We start from the raw sequence: 18,465 nt of genomic DNA, 5'->3' as shown, positions 1-18,465 counted from the left end.
AGAGTAAGATGGAGAGGAGAGTGAGAAGGAGAAGGTGAAGTGAGAGTTGAATATTGAAGATTGCTTAAGTTGAGAAGGGGCGAGAGTTGAAATTTTAGAATCAAGGCAGTTGCGATAAGCCGCAGCCTATATATGGCAAGTCTACCGAAGGAGAAAATTTCTAGAATCAATGGAAAGTCAACTCTTAGAGCGGCAAGATCACTATACCTCTTACGGACAGCGACAGATTGTGCCCGAAGCCACTAATAGCCGAGTTCTATATGCTGCTCTCAAGTTCGACCTTGGTTTGCCCAATACCCACGCAAGGCATCATTAGAACTGTTGATAGTTCCCAGCTCCCCAGATATCGGCCATATCAAAGTCAAACAAAGTATCGGAGAAAGCATTAAACTGTCCTCCGATGGGTGCAAACGTGTCCATGTCGGGCATTGTAGGATTAGGAAGTTGTGCGCTCATTCCCACAAGAGCGCTGGCAGTGTTCATGGTGGCATCTTCGACTCCAACCGTCATCCTATCTGCTGGATCCTCCTGCCGATCCATCATGTATCGATGCAGCCCAGCTACACGGTCCGCGGTTTCTTGAGCGTGTACCTCTGGCGGCTTTTCGGGCGATAATTTTGACTGGAGAAGCCCAAGCGCACTGCTTGAGAGCCAGTAAGAGTGAAACCCTTGTCCTACCAATCGGATGCGATCTTCCATGGTGTCCACTCCTTGCTTGATGAGTTTCAGCGTTGTGTTTCTATCATGCATGAGATCTCTCGACTCCAAGGACATGATCATCACATGGCACAGAGCCAAAAGAGCCGGGAAAACGTCGTCCCGCATGTTGGTGAGTATGACGGCCGTGTTGGATCGCAGCTCGGCGTATATCCTGACCGTAGACAAAGCAGCATCTTGCCGAGCCAGCCTCGAGAAGAAATGGCACGATTGAGTTTCTCCCTGAGCCACGAGAGGTTGATGTATCTGCAGGAGAAACTCGTGAAGCAAAAGTTCGGATAGCGGAAGAGATGCAATTTTGGCAGCGTGATCGGTCCATTTCGGAATCTCATCCAAGTGTTTCCGGATCTTTTGGTCAAGATCGAGCGCGTGGTCGCTATCAATGCAATTGCGAACACTATTTATCCTGGAAAGAACGTCAAGTCTCAACGGGAGGTGCCTAAAGGCTAAGCACAAGAATGAGGTTCGAGTGAACTCGGTCATCGGCCGCGGTCTCGGCATCTTCTCGGTGGTCTGGTCAAAGTCTTCATCGTGAATGTTCAATGGCGCCAGGCAATCCCAATCGAGTGGGCCCAGGCTGGCGCACATGCCACGGTCAAGACTGGCTTGAATTTCGAGCTCGAGGATAGTGAACCACAGCCGGCGGCGCATTTCCTGATCAAAGGGCGAAATCTTTTTGCTCAGCAAAGTGGGTTCTCGGTGTAGACCGATAGTCATTGCGAGTCTCAGTAAGTGACCGGCAACAGTCCAAGACCGTTTCAATTTGATACAATTCATTTTCTTTGCCAGGGTAATAAGCACCTGGACTTGAAATACTTCGAGTGTCATGTGCTTCTGACTTTGCAAGTCAAGCCATGTTTCACAGACGTCGATCCATTTTGACGCAAGATCACGCTGAACTGAGCTTGGGCCGACAAAGGTATTTGGTCTGTCGGGTAACACTGTGTTCACCGCGGCACAGACTAGGAGAAGCTGGACAACGAACGCTGTTGAAGGCTCGTGCGATGCGATCCAGAACTCTTTGTAGCTGCGGAAGAATGTCGGCGCGTGAAGAACTCGGTAGGTGGTCTCAAACACTTCGAAGTAGAGCTGTACAAGTTGGTCTGTGGTGGCCTGGTCAGGTATAAATGAGACCAAGGTCTCATGGTCCGGTAGGACTATCGATGGTCTGATCGCCTGTCTTTTCTGCTTCCAGTCACTTCTCGCTTTTTGCAGTGTAGGGAGCCGATGCAGGATATCTTTGACAAAACCTGATAGCTCTTCAAACTGTAGTAGTAGACTGGCGCCATGACTTGGGCCCATGTACTGGGTCTTGAAACCGGCACCTCGTAGAAGAGCTCGTTCGGAATCTTGAAACGCGTTCTTATCACTGGAGAAACCTGGTAAACTCGGCCGACCGATGAATTTCTCCGAAGTTACGCGCGAGCGATTTGAATCCAGGCGAAGTTCCAGATCGTAGATGCGATCTTGAAGCTCTGATAATGACTTCGTTGGTGGTGGCCCTCGCTGAGTAGAGGATGAAGGGTCGTTACCTGCGTCGTCCTGGGGACGAACGTTGCTTGCTCGCGCTTTCGAGCGAGAATACCATACATTTGCCTCCTCGTTCCAGGATGCAACCGATGGTTCTCGTTGTTGATGCGGACTCTCATCAGAAGGAGTTGGGAGGCCTTCTTTCGAAGTGTACGACACATAATCACAACTGACACCACCTTTCTGGCAACGAATACAGGTCGGATAGGTTCTGTCGCATTTGACCTTTCTCCTGCGACATGCCACACATGACAGAGCCAAGCGGCGCCGCTTCTGGCCCATAATTGCCGAAGACTACAAAGACCGAGGATGTGGCCGAGGTGAATGAAGGCTGGATGGAGGGATCGCGCCTGACACAAGGCGCCGGAAATGTGACCAACACAGACTGTCAATGATTGGCTCGACAGAAGAAGTCTTGGGCTATGGAAGATACACCATCAATCAGACGGATCCGACGTCGTCGTCAGTACCAGGTCGTCGGCTTCTGTTGGTCGAAAGTGCTATGAGGCGAGGCCAACAGGGACATTGACAAGGGGAATTTCACCAGCGACAGAATCTGTTGATATCAACGCCGACGATGAGCGACATAGGAGACTAGGGATGAATCCTAGACAGGCAGACGCATTTCTTGACTGTGTCACTATCTTGCAGACTGCATAAAGCTTCACTGGGTAGAAACAGCTGGCGGACCTAGTGGAGATGGGAAGCCCGAACGTCAATAAGGCTGACTAAGTGAGGCGAGCGCTTTCGGCCGAACATTAAAGCCGAGCTGAAGTCATCACCTCAAGTTGCTTCCAACGAGTGTTGTGAGACTGAGTGTCCTATTGTCCGATCCACGAGCCACGGCCTGAGGTCCTTCGGATGGATATGCCCTCGATTTTCCCGAACCCCAGTTTTGCCAGACTTGCGAGCAGCTCTCCTTTTCAACAGAACAAGCGAGAGCCCGTCAACGTTGGTGGGCTGAAACAAACTCTGATCCGGAAGCCTCAGGTTCTTCTCCTTGTGCTTCATCAATGCGAAATGAATCACGCGTCGTACGATGCCTGCAATTTCAAGATCAGCTGTGGCTCGGATGCGGCTCTGTTGCGGGCATCACCATCTAATCTTTTGGCCAGACATCTGAATATGCTGGATGGCACGTGCGCTCTGCCTTGTATCCATAACCTTTATAGCCGTGCTTCAGTCTCCAGGTGATCAGTCCGATCATGGCCAGTATGACACTGACAGCTGCACCAACCCCTATGAATTGGACTGTATCTTGCATTGCGCAACGAAATTGGCGCTCTGAGGAAGGGTTTTCGGTCAGGGTTGTTGAAATGTGATGCGGGCTGGATAAGTCTATGGCGCACGAGAAGAGCCTCCTGGATCCTTGAGCAATGGTCTTCCTCGCCTTCGAGAATATCGCATTCGTTCAATATCCCCCGACGAAGTCACAGAGCAAACAAAGCAGGAGTGACTGGGAGGAGCTCTCGCTAACAATACATTCAAAGAGTCATCAACGAGACTCTTTGTTCACACCCCGACTTCACTGAAAGGAAATGTTTCTGAGCAAGCAATCCTCACTACAAAGCGTTACACAAGGCAATTTCAAATCCCCCAGCCGACCAACAATAAGCCTTTGAACTCAGCCATGACGTCCAAGGCGCTGATTACAAGGTCTAGAATAAGATGCTGTCCTTGTGTATTATCAGAACCTGCATCGTGTTGAGCCTTTACGATAGGATATAATGATAACCGACATGCCATTTTTAAGTCCTGGTGTCTGCACACCTTCACCTATCTGTCTAACACCTTCGAAAGGGCGATCCACAGCTCCACCACGGACACACTTGCTTCCAACCAGTCTCGTTCTAACAGAATACTGCTACTACATCTTACTTCAAGTTTCAAGCAAGTGCCTAATCTATCTCCGTCAATGCCCTTTCGAAACTGCTTCGACAAGTAGGGCCACCTACAGCTGTCAATTCAACAAGAAGGCCTATACTATATACTACCGACAATCGTTAGCACCGGCTCATCTCCAAGTCAACTGATTTCGAATTACAAGACCATCATCTGTACTCGCTAGTCAATATGGATGACCAGTTTGACCAGACTTCTCGGCCAGCTTACCTCCAAGTGCCGCAGATTGTCATCGCCGGTGCACCGCCGCCCTCTCCCGCCGTGAACCCCGAGTCGACACTAAACGTCGCAGAGCCAGCCACTATCATCAACTCCGCCCCTGATCACTTGCAGGTCAATGGAAGCGACATGATTCCACGTCACCATCACAACGATGTTGAAGATGCTCTTATGGAGGAGCTTCTTATGGAGAACCTTGTGGAGGACCTAGGTTTTTGCCATGACTTAGGTCTTCCATGCGGTCAGAATTTCTGCCTTGTTTGTGGACAACTTCAAGGCGATGTGGCAGAACCTAATGGTACATCTCAACCTGTTCCACCACCCCTCGATTTTACATATATACCAGAGGTTGACAACTTCCTGTCTCACTCACCCGCCCATCAGCTAGAGCCAGTTTTCCCACAGACTTCCCATGTCCCTGCGCCGTCTGCTCAGAATGCACCACTCCAAGACCACACGGGGTCTGCTCCTGTTCCAGGCCAGACCAGCTCACTCGACGTATACCTGGTCCGCGAACGAGACGTGGCTATTGGATACTGGAAACCTCACAACCCACCTCCAGGCCCCGAACGGCTCATGCCTACGGAGTTTTCGGACGACAAGCCTGACAAACCTGGCATAGATGCTGTACGGATTGGTCAAGTCGGGAATCCTGCAGAGGATGTGTACATTATCACGGAGCATGGCAAGTCGCTTGGTAGGTGGGTCGCGTGCTCCACCGCCCTCAAACAACGTATGCCTGTGAAATTTGATTTTCGCTACATGGAGTCAAATGCTATATATGAGAAGGCCAGAAAGGAAATGGAGGACCAAGTTGACAGAGCAAGACGGCAACTCGACCGACCAAACCGACAAGAGTTGCAACGAGAGTACAAAGGACAGTACCGAGCTGCAAACCGGAAACGCGTACGCGAGTACCACCGAGAGTGGCGTGATGCCAACCGGGAACACGTACGCGAGTACCAGCGAGCGTACGATGCACGACAACGACAGAACCGGAACACTATCGAGAGTACGAGAATACCAAGCACGACAACGACGGGCCGGGACCACTATCGACAGAACCAGAGGGAGTACCAAGCACGACAACGACAAACCTGGAACGCTATCGAGAGATCAGACCGAGAGTGGCGTAATGCAATCCGGGAACAATATCGAGAGTACCAGCGAGAGTAGCAAGCTGCAAACCGGGAACGAATACGAGAACGAGTCCGAGACCATCGACAACGATCACGACAACGACAAACCGAACGCGAAGCCCGAGATGTCTGCGCAGAACAGAAGATCAGCGTGATCGACGTGGTCAATCCGGAAGTTCTTTATCTGAGTCATCGTCGTCCTGAGCTGCGATCTTGCTCGCCCTTGCACCGACGCCGATACGCATCGATATCTATCTATCTACATGTGTATGTGTGTCACCCCTGCAACAGCAACACCGGTGTCGGCAGGCAAGGTAGGCAGACAGGTCATGTCCAAGGTAAGTCGAAAAAGGTAAGTCCATCCAGTCAGTCACTGAACACACCCGCTGAGACCACACCGTTTCCACGATCTCTTTTTTTTTCTGTGGTTTTGTTTGTTTCATCCTCTGTTTGTTCAAGGCCATTCTGTTGCTTTCTCTTTCACTTGAAACGCAACAAAAAAAGAAGGCCCGTCGCTCAAGCCTCACAAATATGAGAGTCCCCGCCCAAAGTCACACACACCAGGCTGGAATCAAAAGTAAGAAAACAAAACCCCCCAATCCGAGAACTTCAAAAAGCTAAATGAGCCCGGCGCGGTCCACTCCCAGCAACTGGCTGAGACGAGGCGCTCGAGGTTGTGCTTGTTCTTGACCGCTAATGCAACGACCGGATAAAAAAAAGGGGGGAAAGGTATGAAGTGCGGGTGTACTTGTATACTGTTGCCCTTTCGATTTCTGTCGCAACAACATTAATATTCTAGACAGCCGTTTAAGAGCAATAGTGATCCTATAGGAGTTCAAAAGTCAGTGCGTGATGTCAATTCGATTCCCCCAACTTTTACACCGACCTCTTTTGAGACCAAATTAGGTACATAAAGTGGCCTTTAAGTTCTTCGTTTTCTCTAATCTTTTCGGATTCCATTTCATAATACTCATACATCCTCTAGTCTAGGACACCAACTCCGAAATGGTGGAAAATACCCATATCTGTAAACCAGAGCCCCACGATCGTTTGCTTGTTCGCCAGTGGAAGTCAACTCGATGGCGATTGGAAGTATGTGCTCTCCCATTGCTCCCAAAACACATTACAACATGGCTCGTGCCAAACGCTGTGGCTCTTCAACATCATGATACACCTGAACCCCTCACCGTCGACTGATCCAACTCAACTTCTCACTAATCTTACTCGTAACATCACCCAGACTCATGCCGCCACTCGAACCACCTGACATACCCGTCTTGCCAGATTCGCTAAATCCGCTACCCAGGCCAGACTTGTGACGGCCGTGCTCGTCACCACCACCAAAGATGCGTTCAAACTTGGCCTGGATCCTGCCCTCAGCGATTGCGGACACAATATTGATCACACCGAACGCCGACGACCCAATCGCACGGAACAACGCCAGCGCAGCAACCGACCATAACAGGAATGTCAGATAAGTGTTCGACCCGAGATGCGCGCCAACGGGGTACGCTTCGGAGACCGCCATGGCCAGCACAGCGTTGCAGACCATGTACGAGGTCACCACATACGTGCGGACCGATTTGTAATAGTCTTCTTGTAGCTGGTTTTCGCTGACAGGCGGTGTGGGAACTTCGACTCGGTCACGAAGATTGCGTAGAGCGACGTCATATGCCGAATCAATATCGAGTTGTTCAGACGGCATTTCGACCTCGACGGTCCCAGAGCCGATTGCCTTTGCCGCACCTAGATCCCTATGCATTACATTGTCGCCCTTTGTACCCCAGGTGACATCGTGCGTATTGCAAAAGGCATACACCTGAAGTGTGCAAATGTATGATGGCAAGAGGGCAAAATATTGCGCCGAGCTGGTGAACATGTGCCAGGGATCGAGGTACAGGAAGGACATGAGGAAGTACAGGCCGATCGTGCTGAGTGTGCTGACGATGAGATTGGTGAAGATGTTATTACCAAGCTTGTACGAGTCGTTTGTACCGTGGGCGGTGAGCTGCTTAACGACGATGTACAGCGATGCAAATGTTGTGTAAGCCATGATGATAGAGAACGTGACCATCGTTCCAAGGAAGAGTTTCTTCGCGCCCTGAGGTCTGTTGCCCAAGCTGAGGATGAATTGCAGACAGATCAGCAGCACACAGACGTAACGGAGGACGACGAAGATGTATTTGCCGATGTGGTGGCCGAAGGGGTCCATTTGTGGATCCGCCAATGATCCAGCGATGAAGTAGAATGTTAGGTAAAAATTGGCGAGAGAGAAGAATGTAAAGAGGAGTGAGATAAGTTGGTAGATAAACTCGATGTGTAGAAGGATTTTTCGAGCAAGAGTGTGATCAGTCTGCCAGATTTGTTTGAAGTGGACCAAGGAATAGACTGCAGCGAAGAAGGCACCATTCAGCCAGCGACGTCGCTGCGAGACAAATTCGGGGACGGCATCTATGAAAGCATTAGCGAGTATGATGGTAACAAGGGTAGAGTCTCTTACCAGGGACATCAGTTTCGCCATAAGCACTCTTGACGAACTTCAGCACCCACTGTTCACCTCGTTTGGCTACGAGCTCCCAACATAGAATTCGATCTTCGGCGAGATACATGTTCGCAGTGAACACGTCAGCATCTCGACCGTGAAGGGTTTCTCCTTTGAAATACTGGCTTAGCGGACCGTGGCCACTAGGATCGTTTTGCAGGGCGTAGTATCGATATGCCGAAAGTGCGCCAGGCAACACAGTGATGTAGCCAAAGACCGATTCCAGCGGCTTGTCCAAGATATTGCTCATTTTGTACTCGAAATTCTGCGAAGCAACCAAGGGATTGAGCAAGCCCATCCATCCTTTTCCTTTGTCGGCTTTGATCTCGCCCGCAGCCCCGGCGACGTTCGAGTCTTGGTCGAATGCTTTCCAGAGGTGGTACAGAGCCTTGGAGTCTGGTTTCGTGCCCACATCGAGGAGGATGCAGACGTTCGGTGTCAAGGCGCGTCCGAATGCATTGAAGAACCACCTGTGAGAGTTGAGCTTTTTCTTGTTCTGCTCCTTCAAGCAAAAGATCATCTGACAGGGGACAATTCCTTTCTCGGCGCCCTTGAATTTCATGCCTTCATCCAACGAAACTTGTGTTGTGTACTCGTACACATGTGCCGTCACCTCTTTCTTGTTGACCACGTTCTTGGCTATTCCATCTTGGTAGACACCAAGAGCAGCCAAGGCATTCAGAGTTCGTGGATGGACCTTTTGTCTGCCATCTGCAATGACACAGACGACGATTTTCTGCCACCCGTCTTTACCCCAAGTTCTAGATTTCGTCCGTGAACAGAAATGGCTGATATTTCTCATGATGCCGTGCATGGTCCTGGTGAATTCGATTTCGCCTTCGTTGTACATGGTGACACATATCAGCAGTTCGGTCTCGCGCATCGTCACGCCAAAGTTTTGGCGAAGTTTGTAGCCTTGTACCACAAAATCGTCGGGGTCGCAAGTGACGGCGGTATACCGCATATGCGTGAACTCTCGTTCATCTCTTCGAGGTAAGAAACTGTGCAGGATGGTCGGGATTTTGCACTCTAGAATCAATTCTCCGTTGATCAGTCGGACCTCCTTTCGTGTCATCTGCGCTTCTCGCAATCCACGTCGGTCTTGCTTTCCTTCTGGGGCTGGCCCGTAGTAGCCGGTCTTTTCATCGGCAACATCGTCCTCTTCCGTAAATGTGGATTCACTTGTGTATGAGTGTGCAGATTTCAGACTCATCCTAGGGTCGTGGTCAGGCATGATCGAAGCACCATCACCAAAGACGTCGTTCTCTGACCCTGAGTCGGGAATAGGTATTGTTGTCTCGGCTGCTCCACCTTTTACAGAGAAAAGAGGTGCTGGTGGGAGGGGCCTTCGCGGACTTCCGCCATATTGAGACGAGGGTGTGCCTGGTCGAGGACTGCCATTGAGGTCTGCAGGTTCATAAGAAACGCTAGAAGCTGTGGTTCTCGCCCAATCGGTCGATATGCGTGAAGGAGTGGAGGGTCTGATCGGAGACCGGTTATGGGCGGCGGGAGGAGGTATTGAAGGGGGCCGACCAAGGCTTGAACCGGGTCTGGAGCTGTATGCCGTCGAAGCTGCTGGGCGATGGTATCTTTCGGGAGACCCTCGAGCTGAAGGGGAAGCTCTATTGGAAGATGAGTTGTCAGCGTTAGGGTTCTTTCTCAGGGTAACAGTAGCTTTGAGCGTGGGAGCTCGTCCAACAATGGTATAAGTATCGCGGCTGCAATTGAGGCTTTCCTCTGCCTCGGCAATGAGAGACGAGACGGGAGTCGCCAGTCTTTTGTCCTGGGTAGGGGACTCTTTGGGAGAATCATTCCATTGCACATGCGACACCTTGGGACGGGCGACGGGTTTGCGATGGGGGGATCGGGTGTTACGGCTCTGAGAAGGTAAGCTGGGAGAGGTCACATACGATCTGTAGTCATCTTGGACTTGGGGAAGCATTCTGAGGGACGGGTTGTTTGATGGAATGCTACTCGAGTGCTCTTCCTCGAGATTTTCGTTCAAGTAAGACGGCGGTCCATCTGCGTAGCCTGGAGGCGGACGGGTAGGAGTTTGAGATCCGTCCATATTGTATGTGAGTGAGATCGAGAGGTTTGTTTACTTGAGAATAGATGGAGGGATCAGATCAGAAACGAGTCCATGCGCGCAAAGATAGTCAGTAGCCAAGGACAGATACACCTGGCAAATCCAAAAGGTCTCAGTGGAGGAGGCGAAGCACTTTGTCTGCCATTATGGAGCGGGGAGTGTCAATGCGCGATTAACGACTCTGAAAGTTGATTTCGTGGAGTTTGGGACGTCGGCCGGGCAACCAAAACCATGAGAGGGAGAGACAGCCTCGCAGCCTCGTAGCCTTGCGGAGCCTCAGCCTTGCCACCACTCCAGCCTTGCTTCTTCCATCAACGTCGTCCGATGAACACATCCATTCTGTATGCCACCATTGCCTTGACATGGAGACGTTCGCCCATATGCCACACTACTACTCGTACTCTTTGACAGTCAACCACCTTTGATCCACACTACTCCACAAAGCTTTCTTCGTTCCCAAACAATGGCGCCAACCTCAATGCACCACCGCCTTGTCCGCTGTACAAGGTGCTCATTGTACAAGCTCGGCCTCACCGGCCCCGGACAATGCAAAGAGTCATCAACACAAAAGACCAACAGTCTACACTGTCCCATGTCGTTGTTCTCACATTCCGAAGCTGTGATATATCTACCTGATCCGAGTCCTAGCGACGTCGTCCTCGGCCATGTACTACTTCATCACTCTGAGCCGTCACCTCACCGCCGCCTTTCAATCAAGCGAACCCCTTCTCTGCGGCGTTACTAAGAAAGCAAACAGAACCCTCCTCGGACCAAGCCGAAACGCAGCTGCTCTCAAGTCACTCAGATCCAGAAAAACACAACCTCCTAGGTAAGAAAGTCCCAGAGTAAGCGGCCCCCCCCCCCCCCCCTTCCTCTTCAACATGTGTCAGGTATACCTCGAAGTCCACAACTGCGGTTGTGAAGGCAAGCAATACCTATACTACTGCGCGCTGCCGTCGGCGTATTGCCGCAGCCACCCCCAGAAGGTACGAGTAGAGTCCAACTGCCCGAACCATTCGAGACTCAAGTCGCAGCACAAAGGCCGTCGAGACTCGCACCCTGCGCTTCGCTGCCACGAGTCTGATTCCTCGTACACAATGAACGCCCACATCCGCGACGTCCGCGACCTGTCCGACATGCCGGCAGAGTATAGCCGTCGCGACTCGCAGCCCAAATGCCTCAGCACGCTACGCAATGTCCGCGACAACCCTCACATTCCCCAATTCGTCAGTGACGCCGGTGTTCGCAAGAACAACCACTCGCGCCAGGCCGACGTCATTCGCCAGAGAGAACTCAAGGAGAAATGCGAAGAGTTGCTACGGTCGGGCCGGTTCAACACAGACTCGATCCGCTACCATGAATCATTCAGAGAGTTGTGCGAGCGTGATCAATGGTCGTTGTTGTATGACTATCAGAACGGCCACCTTGCGAGAACCTCTGGAGGACGCGGTGGAGGCGGAAGTAGCGGCAGATCGAGATGCGTCGTCATGTAAGTTGTGACGTTGCACTTCCTCCTCCGTCGTGTTCGAACATCAGCACTACCCATGAAGTTTCTCAAGATCTGTGACGACAGGGCAAAGGATTCCGATAAAGGTGAAGCAGCAAACCGCTGGACACAGATCTTGGTTGACGGACCGAACTAGAGGTCGTGTCTTTCAATGAGCTTCTCTTTCGCTACCGTCATTCACTGCAGCAAAGTTGTACCGAGGCATGGCGTGTTTTCCGTTTTTCTCAGCAGTTCGCAAGTGCTTTCCCCCCCCTCTCCAGAACTTCCACCTCGGATGGATTCTGTGGAGCGGAAGAAGATGCAGCAAGCCACCTACCAGTGTTGGATTTAATATGGATTAGTTCTAATCAGCTAGCTTTATACATACACCCGTAATCTCGTTCCCGTTCATTCTGTATTTCAAAACCAACCCTACTTAAGGTAGATTACTTAGTATTAGTGCTGACGTGAAGGAAAGAAAAGTACCGACCAAAAAAGACTCGTCGTATGACAAAAATGTCACAATGGTTCTTTTTCTACGTTACCCAACGAGAGATATATGATTGAGCCAAGTTTATTCACGTGAGTAAATAGGTTTCTATCCTAGCACGATCTTCTCCCAGGCCACACCTGGGTCGAGAGACTTTGCCAAGGAGCTCTGGAGGATCTGCCCGACGCCCCGTCTCTGCCACGCGCCGTCGACGAATCGTATCAGCATGACCCAGAGGACGGGCTCTTCCGCGCCTTCTCCTTCACAGTACGCGTCGAACTCCAGCGGAAACTCGACCTTGTGGCACTCGCCCAGCACGGCGAATCTCTCCACGTTGTCGTCCTCGAGCGACAGCTTCTCGTCGGCGTAGAGCACGCCGCAGTCTTCGTCGTCGCGGCCGCCGACCTCGTACGTGCGCGACCCGTACTCTGCAAACGTCGGCCGCTCGGCGTCGTCAGGGCAGTGGCCATCATCGTCCTCGTCTCCGCCCTCGGGTATGGTCTTCAAGCGAAAATGTGCCGTGGCCGTGTCGAACACGAGAAGGGGATACTCTCGAACGGGCAGACTGACACCATCCGACGCGACCGACAGAGCGGCAGGTCTGGCGGCCAGTTGTTGTTGTTGTTGACGATGATGGTGGTTGTGGCGGTGGCGGTGGTGGTCGAGCTCCGAGTCTGCGACTCCCGGCAAGGCTCGAACCCAGTCGAGGCCATCTTCTTCCGCGTCGACGGTGCCATCGTCGGGGTGTTTCCGCACCGACACCGGCCTCGTCGGCTTCCATATGGTTTCAGGTTCGTCAAAATGTCCATCTGCGCAGCTCTCGTTCTCGCTCTCCTCCAAGGGACCCACGGCTCCAAAGCTGATCCAGAACTTCTCCAGAGCCTTCTCGAGCTCCTTGTCCTCGTTGAAGTCGTTGTCCTCGTCCGCCGAGTTCATCAGATCCATCCGATCAAACGGGTACCACGACACGTCTCGTCCTTTCCACCCTGCCCAGCTCCAACTGGGGAACCGCTCGCGTCGTGTCGGGGCGCGCTCCCCCGTGTGCAAGAACAGCAGCGCCAGGGGAAAGATCCTGGCCGGCATGCCTTGCACGATGTCCGTGTTCGCCCTCGCGGCCACGCGACCCAGGATGCCCGCCATCGCACGGAGCGCGTCGTTCTCGTCCGTCAGGTCCCGGCCCCGGTATATCTCCAGGACCTGAAACAGGAACGAGTACGTCGCGACGTCCCTGGTGCCCAGGTCCATGTTGTCCCGGGCGAACGTCAGCACGTCCAGGTCCTGGCCGCGCGGTCTCCCGGGCTCCAGATCCGTCCAGAGCTCCTCGTACCACGTGCGCTGCCGGCAGCGGAAGTAGGCCTGGTTGTTGACGAACGTGATGGTCCGCCGGCTGAGGTAGTACTCCTGCAGCGTCCAGCCGCGCGTGTTCCACCTGGACCGCCGCAGGTGCCGGTCGACGGAGTGCACGCGCATGATGTCCAGGCCGGGCTTGAGCCGCTGGACGTCCTGCCTGACGCTCCTGGCCAGCACGCCGACGCCCGGGATGCCCGTGTTCGCCGACTCGGTGTCGGCGGCGATCAGGGTGACGTACGACGACTCGTACACGAGTTCCATGTTGGCTATGCCGCGAAGCAGGTCGCCGGGGTCGTCCTGGATGAGGCAGAGAGAGTCGAACCAGAGGTAGCGCAGGCCCATGTTCCTCGTGAAGCTGAACAGGTCCCGGATCGTGGCGGGCGTCGACGGCGCCGCCACCACCAGCTCCTCCAGCGCGCCGGGGACCGCGAACGCCTCGACCTGGCTCTTGAGCAGCTTGGGCGGGCTCGCTCCTCCCCAGACATAGCTCAACGCCACGTACCTCTCGCCCCACGCGATGTCGACGAGCCTCATGTCCTGCACGTCGACGACCCGCAGTCGCGGCAGCAGCTCCGACCGTCTCTCGGCCGTCCTGGCGTCCTCGAACTGCGTGCACACGCCGCGATGCGCGGGTCCCGTGTCGCAGAGGTGCAGCCACTTCCTCATCCGGTCGTAGTCGGGCTTGTCGCCCACGACCCGCCCGGTTCTCGACCCGCCGTCTTCGCTCCTCGCCACGAGGACGATCTGCTCGCCGGGCAACATCAACGACCCGATCGCCTCCCCGTCGGGACTGTCGCCGGGGAGCACGCGGAGCCACAGATACTCGTCCTCCTGTTGCGCCGAGACCTGGACGACGAACAGGTCATCACCGCTGCGGCCCGAGTGCGTGAGCAACTTTGGAGCAAACTGTGCCGCTCGCCTCACGAACACGCAAAAGGGACACCGGTCGCGCGATCGAGACAGAACCTCGTCCTTTGTGCCGATCGGTATGCCGCCCTTGCCGTAGATGTTTTGGGCTCCGTGCCCGATGAGCAGATCTGTAAACGACCGTCGAAGCTCGCTTTCCGCGCTCGGCACCTCGAACGTGCTGAGCAATCGGCAGAATTGACCATTGCAGAATTCCTTGTCCCGGAATTGAGATAGTCAGCCTTGAAAGGTCCGTTGGGACGGACGTCGTCCGGAGACTCAACAAACAGTACGTACGTACAGGGGTGCTTACATAGTCTACCGAGTCATTCGCCTGCAGTGGGTTTGCGGGCATGGATGGAGTCGTGCCTTTTGATCAGAGTAGGAAAGAAAATATGCTTGACTCGGGGAGGGAAAATGGCTGTATAGCTATTGAAATTGACCGCCATCCGCTGAAAAAATGTATCATACGGACGGTCGCAAAGTGGCTAGAAGACCTGGCCTGACGATTTGGAAAAACAGCCCAGCGAAACGTGAACCAGGAGCAAACAGTGTTTCAAAATTTTGGCCCCCAATAACTCTGCTGGGGCTGACTGACCTCAGGTGGTGTTCATGGTATAGCATTACTTGTACGATCCGATGGTGCCTTTAGACTCTCATAAATAATCAATATCCAAGGACTAGATCCGGACATGTACGACTTGCCTTGGGGGAGGAGTCCATGCGCTTTTGACCTGTTCTTCATGATAACTTTTTACAAAGCATCAGTTACTCTCTTCACGGTGGGACGTCGCGAGGCTAAAGGTTCGTTTGTTGTATGTTGTTGCTTGCTCATAGTTCGATTCCGACTCCACGTAATGCTTCCACCGCCCAGTCTGGGGTACCTTTGGCCCCAAAATAGTTGGCGAAAAATGTCCGTGCAAAGTCAGGATACCGATCCTCGAGGATAGCATTTCGTGCCCCCCGCATCAGAGAGAGAAGATGGTGTACATTGTGCATGGTCAATCTGTGCACAGGAAAGATTAGCAACGGGGCCTTGGCCATGAATCACACAGTACATACAGATGGGCTCCGACAGTCTCCTTGGCTGCTAAGTGGTAGATGTACGCTCTCGAAATACCCAGCCCGCCGTCCTCCTTTGAGCGGCAGCAGGTACAAGTGCAACCTTCTTCCACTGGGCCAAAGTCTTCAGCGTAGCGGGAATGCTTTAAATTCAGCACGCCTCGGGATGTGATGGCATTGCCAAAGCGCTGTAGAGTGCCACACACATCAGCTGATAAGGTTACAACGGCTCCCTCAAAGAACGTGACTTACGGCAGTGCGCGTTGGCCAAACGCAGTCAAACATATCCGCTCCAAGTGCGACAGCAACAACGATGTCCTCCGGATAGCCCTGATTTGAAGGTTAGAGTAGACCTGCAAAGGCGCTCTCGTACGTACAATCCCCATCACATATCTCGGCTTCTCTTCAGGAAGGAGGTCGGTGCAAGTGTCGACCCTGTACCAGTCAATACTCGGCAGAGACAGCGTTTGCCCTGGAAGCCTTACACTTTGCAGAAGTCCGCTTTGGCCTCTCCTCCAGAAAGCCCGCCTATTGCTATACCCGGAGTATCTCTCTTGACCATCTCCTCGCAACACTTTCTCCTCATATCAAGGTCCAAGCCGCCCTGAATGATGCAGAATAGGTTCTGCTTCTCCGGGTACTTGTGGGCGGCTATGCACCGATCAAGCCATCTGACCGACCGCTCCATGGCTTCTTTCATGCGAGCATGATCTGGCGAGGTGGTCTGAATGACATCGTCCAGCTGCATCATGATGTCTGACCCTATGGAGTTCTGCAACGACATGGAGTGTTCAGGCGTGAGCAGCCTGGTTAGAATGGTTAGCTCAAAATTGCTTGGTTCCCAGAACACCATACATTGGACTGCCGTCATGCGGACTGAGGAATCGTACTCCCTCCTCGGTAATTCTTGCTAATTTGAGTAAAGAAACCATCTGAAATCTTCACGATCCAGTTCAATTGATCAGTCATGTCATCCTTTCGGCGTATGAATCGGTGCCCACCAACCCACCACTGTCAGTCAGGATATTGTGATCCCATCCTTGTAATTTGTGAGCACCACCAATGGCGTCAAGCACCGCCTGCCCCGGCTTCAGGCCTAGATGATAGGTGTTGTTCAAACATAGCCTACAGCTCGTCTCTTCCAGTTGTTCGGGCGTCAAGCCCTTGAGGGACGCCTGTGTTGCGACCGGCATGAATATGGGCAGGTCGACGGGGCCATGAGGGAGGCATAGGGTCGAGGCACGGGCTTTGGACGTCTAGACACAAGACATGCATGTCAAAAATCTTGCCTGACCGATCTTGCTGTTGGCTCGCATACCGAACATCGCGCTTTCAGCTCAAAAGTCAACGCCGAAGGCTTCGTAGAGGAAGACGTGGATGTGGACATGGCGACGACTGGTCTGAATGCATAAGGTCGGAAAGCAGAAGGCGGCTTCGATCTCGCGGCGGTGAGAATGTCAAATCGCAGTCTAGATGTCCGAGAAGCCAATTGCATATGAGGATCTGAGGCGGATAAGCAGTGGCCCGAGGGTGGTTCTGGGATGTATTTTACAGGACGGTGCGCCTGGCGAGGTACTCAATCGACCTTCCGGCAAAAGAAGAGAGTAACACGGAGAAAGGGAGCCCGCGGAAAGAAATGGCAGCAGCGTGTAGGCGTGTAGCCGGAGGATTTGCACAAGAGCTTCTTTTCTATTGGCGGAATATGCGGCGCTTGGCCTTTCGCCGTCCACAGCCCTGGGGGCAGTGAACAGAGCAACAAACAATCCTTTCCTCATGCTCTTCTGTTGCACGACATGGACTTCATGGTGCACGACTACATCAGAGAGTGTCTCCATAATTTTACGGCGGTCAAGACGGCCAGTGTGGCCCCAGAAGAGAGCTTCCCCCTGCTAGTCGACATCTACGAGCGGATGGAGACGACGATGAAGATGGTGAGATTGATCAGAAAAGCTGATCGTTTATTTCTCTATCGACCTGAAGAGCGGTCTAACATTTCAAGAAGGGCTGAGATCTTTGACTTTTTGACAGGTGCCTCCGACTTTGCCAACCTGTCCTTCGAATTTCAAACCCGTCCTCACTCAACATCTCGTCGTTGAAGGAAACAAGGAAAAAAGTTGCCAATCCCATAGAAGATGGAGTATTCGTACTCACTTCGCCGTAACGCCATCGCAATGCTGATCTGTGAAACCTCTCCGGGAGCTCCTTGCCCTGGGAACAGGCAGCAAGGCAATCGTGCCATAGCTCTTCGCCCTCCCACCAGCCCTCGAATTGCACGTGCAACCGCCCGCGTGAAGAACATCCCCGACAGGACCCACTGTGTCTTCACTGCATAGAGCCTCAGCGTCTGTAAACACTGCCGTTGAAGTTTCCTTGTTGACGGTAAGTGCTTGAGCCAGCTCCGGTGAGGGAAGGACTTCGAAGCCGGCTGCAGGCGACCTCAGCAGCATCTTCTTTTGCATTGTGCAGGTACTGCCCGTCGTACCAATATCGAGCTGAGAGGTTTTGTCCCTGAACGGTGACCGTAGCAGACCATGCTGTCCGCCCACCTGGAGAATAAGGTCAGAACGTTTGGCTTATCGCTCGGAGCTCGAGAAGAGAAGACGATCTTGGAAGAATGATCACCGATGACTTACCGCGACGGTCGGAAACAATGTTGAACAGAGGAGCTGGCAGCCTCAGTCTGCGGCATTCGGCTGTGGGTGTTTCTCAGCTAAGTTATATTCACAGCCGGTGCTGATCCCTACCTGCGAGCTCCTCCTGCCAGGTCTTGTGTGTCTTGGTGGACATTTTAGTAGGCTGAAGTGATGTATGGTGGCAAGGGGATAAGGTGTGGCCAGGTGGGTCGGGTCGTGCTGTATGACAGAGGAAGAAGGAATGCGAGACGAAGATATACTATCGCCGCCGCAAAAGTTGCTGTGAATTGTTGGAAGAGTGATCTGGAGCAGAGCGTGATGTCGCCGGGTCTGCTGGACTTCTTATACGCAGCTGCCTCTTAGTGACAGCTCACAAATTTAATATCAAACAGGTGCAAGTGTC

General features: G+C 52.9%; 7 protein-coding genes across 7 annotated transcripts; 2 read left to right on the top strand and 5 right to left on the bottom strand.

Moving 5' to 3' along the window:
- Positions 1-312: 312 nt before the first annotated feature.
- On the bottom strand, positions 313-2,529 carry PV08_00822 (uncharacterized protein; the record flags this gene model as incomplete). The annotated part of the gene is made up of 1 exon (XM_016375187.1): positions 313-2,529. The coding sequence occupies one exon, from the start codon at positions 2,527-2,529 to the stop codon at positions 313-315; it is 2,217 nt and encodes a 738-aa protein (XP_016240463.1).
- A 1,791-nt stretch (positions 2,530-4,320) lies between these two features.
- Positions 4,321-5,662, top strand: PV08_00821 (uncharacterized protein; the record flags this gene model as incomplete). Its single annotated transcript, XM_016375186.1, has 2 exons — positions 4,321-5,065; positions 5,163-5,662. The coding sequence occupies 2 exons, from the start codon at positions 4,321-4,323 to the stop codon at positions 5,660-5,662; spliced, it is 1,245 nt and encodes a 414-aa protein (XP_016240462.1).
- Positions 5,663-6,690: 1,028 nt separating this feature from the next.
- Positions 6,691-10,117, bottom strand: PV08_00820 (chitin synthase 1; the record flags this gene model as incomplete). The annotated part of the gene is made up of 2 exons (XM_016375185.1): positions 6,691-7,958; positions 8,008-10,117. 2 exons carry the CDS (start codon positions 10,115-10,117, stop codon positions 6,691-6,693), a joined length of 3,378 nt encoding a protein of 1,125 aa, XP_016240461.1.
- A 1,115-nt stretch (positions 10,118-11,232) lies between these two features.
- Positions 11,233-11,778, top strand: PV08_00819 (uncharacterized protein; the record flags this gene model as incomplete). Its single annotated transcript, XM_016375184.1, has 2 exons — positions 11,233-11,624; positions 11,709-11,778. 2 exons carry the CDS (start codon positions 11,233-11,235, stop codon positions 11,776-11,778), a joined length of 462 nt encoding a protein of 153 aa, XP_016240460.1.
- Positions 11,779-12,219: 441 nt separating this feature from the next.
- On the bottom strand, positions 12,220-14,722 carry PV08_00818 (uncharacterized protein; the record flags this gene model as incomplete). Its single annotated transcript, XM_016375183.1, has 2 exons — positions 12,220-14,583; positions 14,681-14,722. 2 exons carry the CDS (start codon positions 14,720-14,722, stop codon positions 12,220-12,222), a joined length of 2,406 nt encoding a protein of 801 aa, XP_016240459.1.
- A 476-nt stretch (positions 14,723-15,198) lies between these two features.
- PV08_00817 (queuine tRNA-ribosyltransferase) lies at positions 15,199-16,816 on the bottom strand (the record flags this gene model as incomplete). Its single annotated transcript, XM_016375182.1, has 8 exons — positions 15,199-15,373; positions 15,430-15,617; positions 15,682-15,759; positions 15,807-15,864; positions 15,915-16,235; positions 16,285-16,368; positions 16,435-16,685; positions 16,748-16,816. The coding sequence occupies 8 exons, from the start codon at positions 16,814-16,816 to the stop codon at positions 15,199-15,201; spliced, it is 1,224 nt and encodes a 407-aa protein (XP_016240458.1).
- Positions 16,817-17,766: 950 nt separating this feature from the next.
- PV08_00816 (uncharacterized protein) lies at positions 17,767-18,216 on the bottom strand (the record flags this gene model as incomplete). The annotated part of the gene is made up of 3 exons (XM_016375181.1): positions 17,767-17,975; positions 18,063-18,122; positions 18,174-18,216. The coding sequence occupies 3 exons, from the start codon at positions 18,214-18,216 to the stop codon at positions 17,767-17,769; spliced, it is 312 nt and encodes a 103-aa protein (XP_016240457.1).
- Between the last annotated feature and the right edge of the window lie 249 nt (positions 18,217-18,465).

The sequence above is a fragment of the Exophiala spinifera genome (genome assembly GCF_000836115.1).
Source record: "Exophiala spinifera strain CBS 89968 unplaced genomic scaffold supercont1.1, whole genome shotgun sequence".
Lineage (NCBI taxonomy): Eukaryota > Fungi > Ascomycota > Eurotiomycetes > Chaetothyriales > Herpotrichiellaceae > Exophiala > Exophiala spinifera.
Note: the sequence above shows the minus strand (reverse complement) of the source record. Positions and strands in the feature narration are given on the sequence as shown.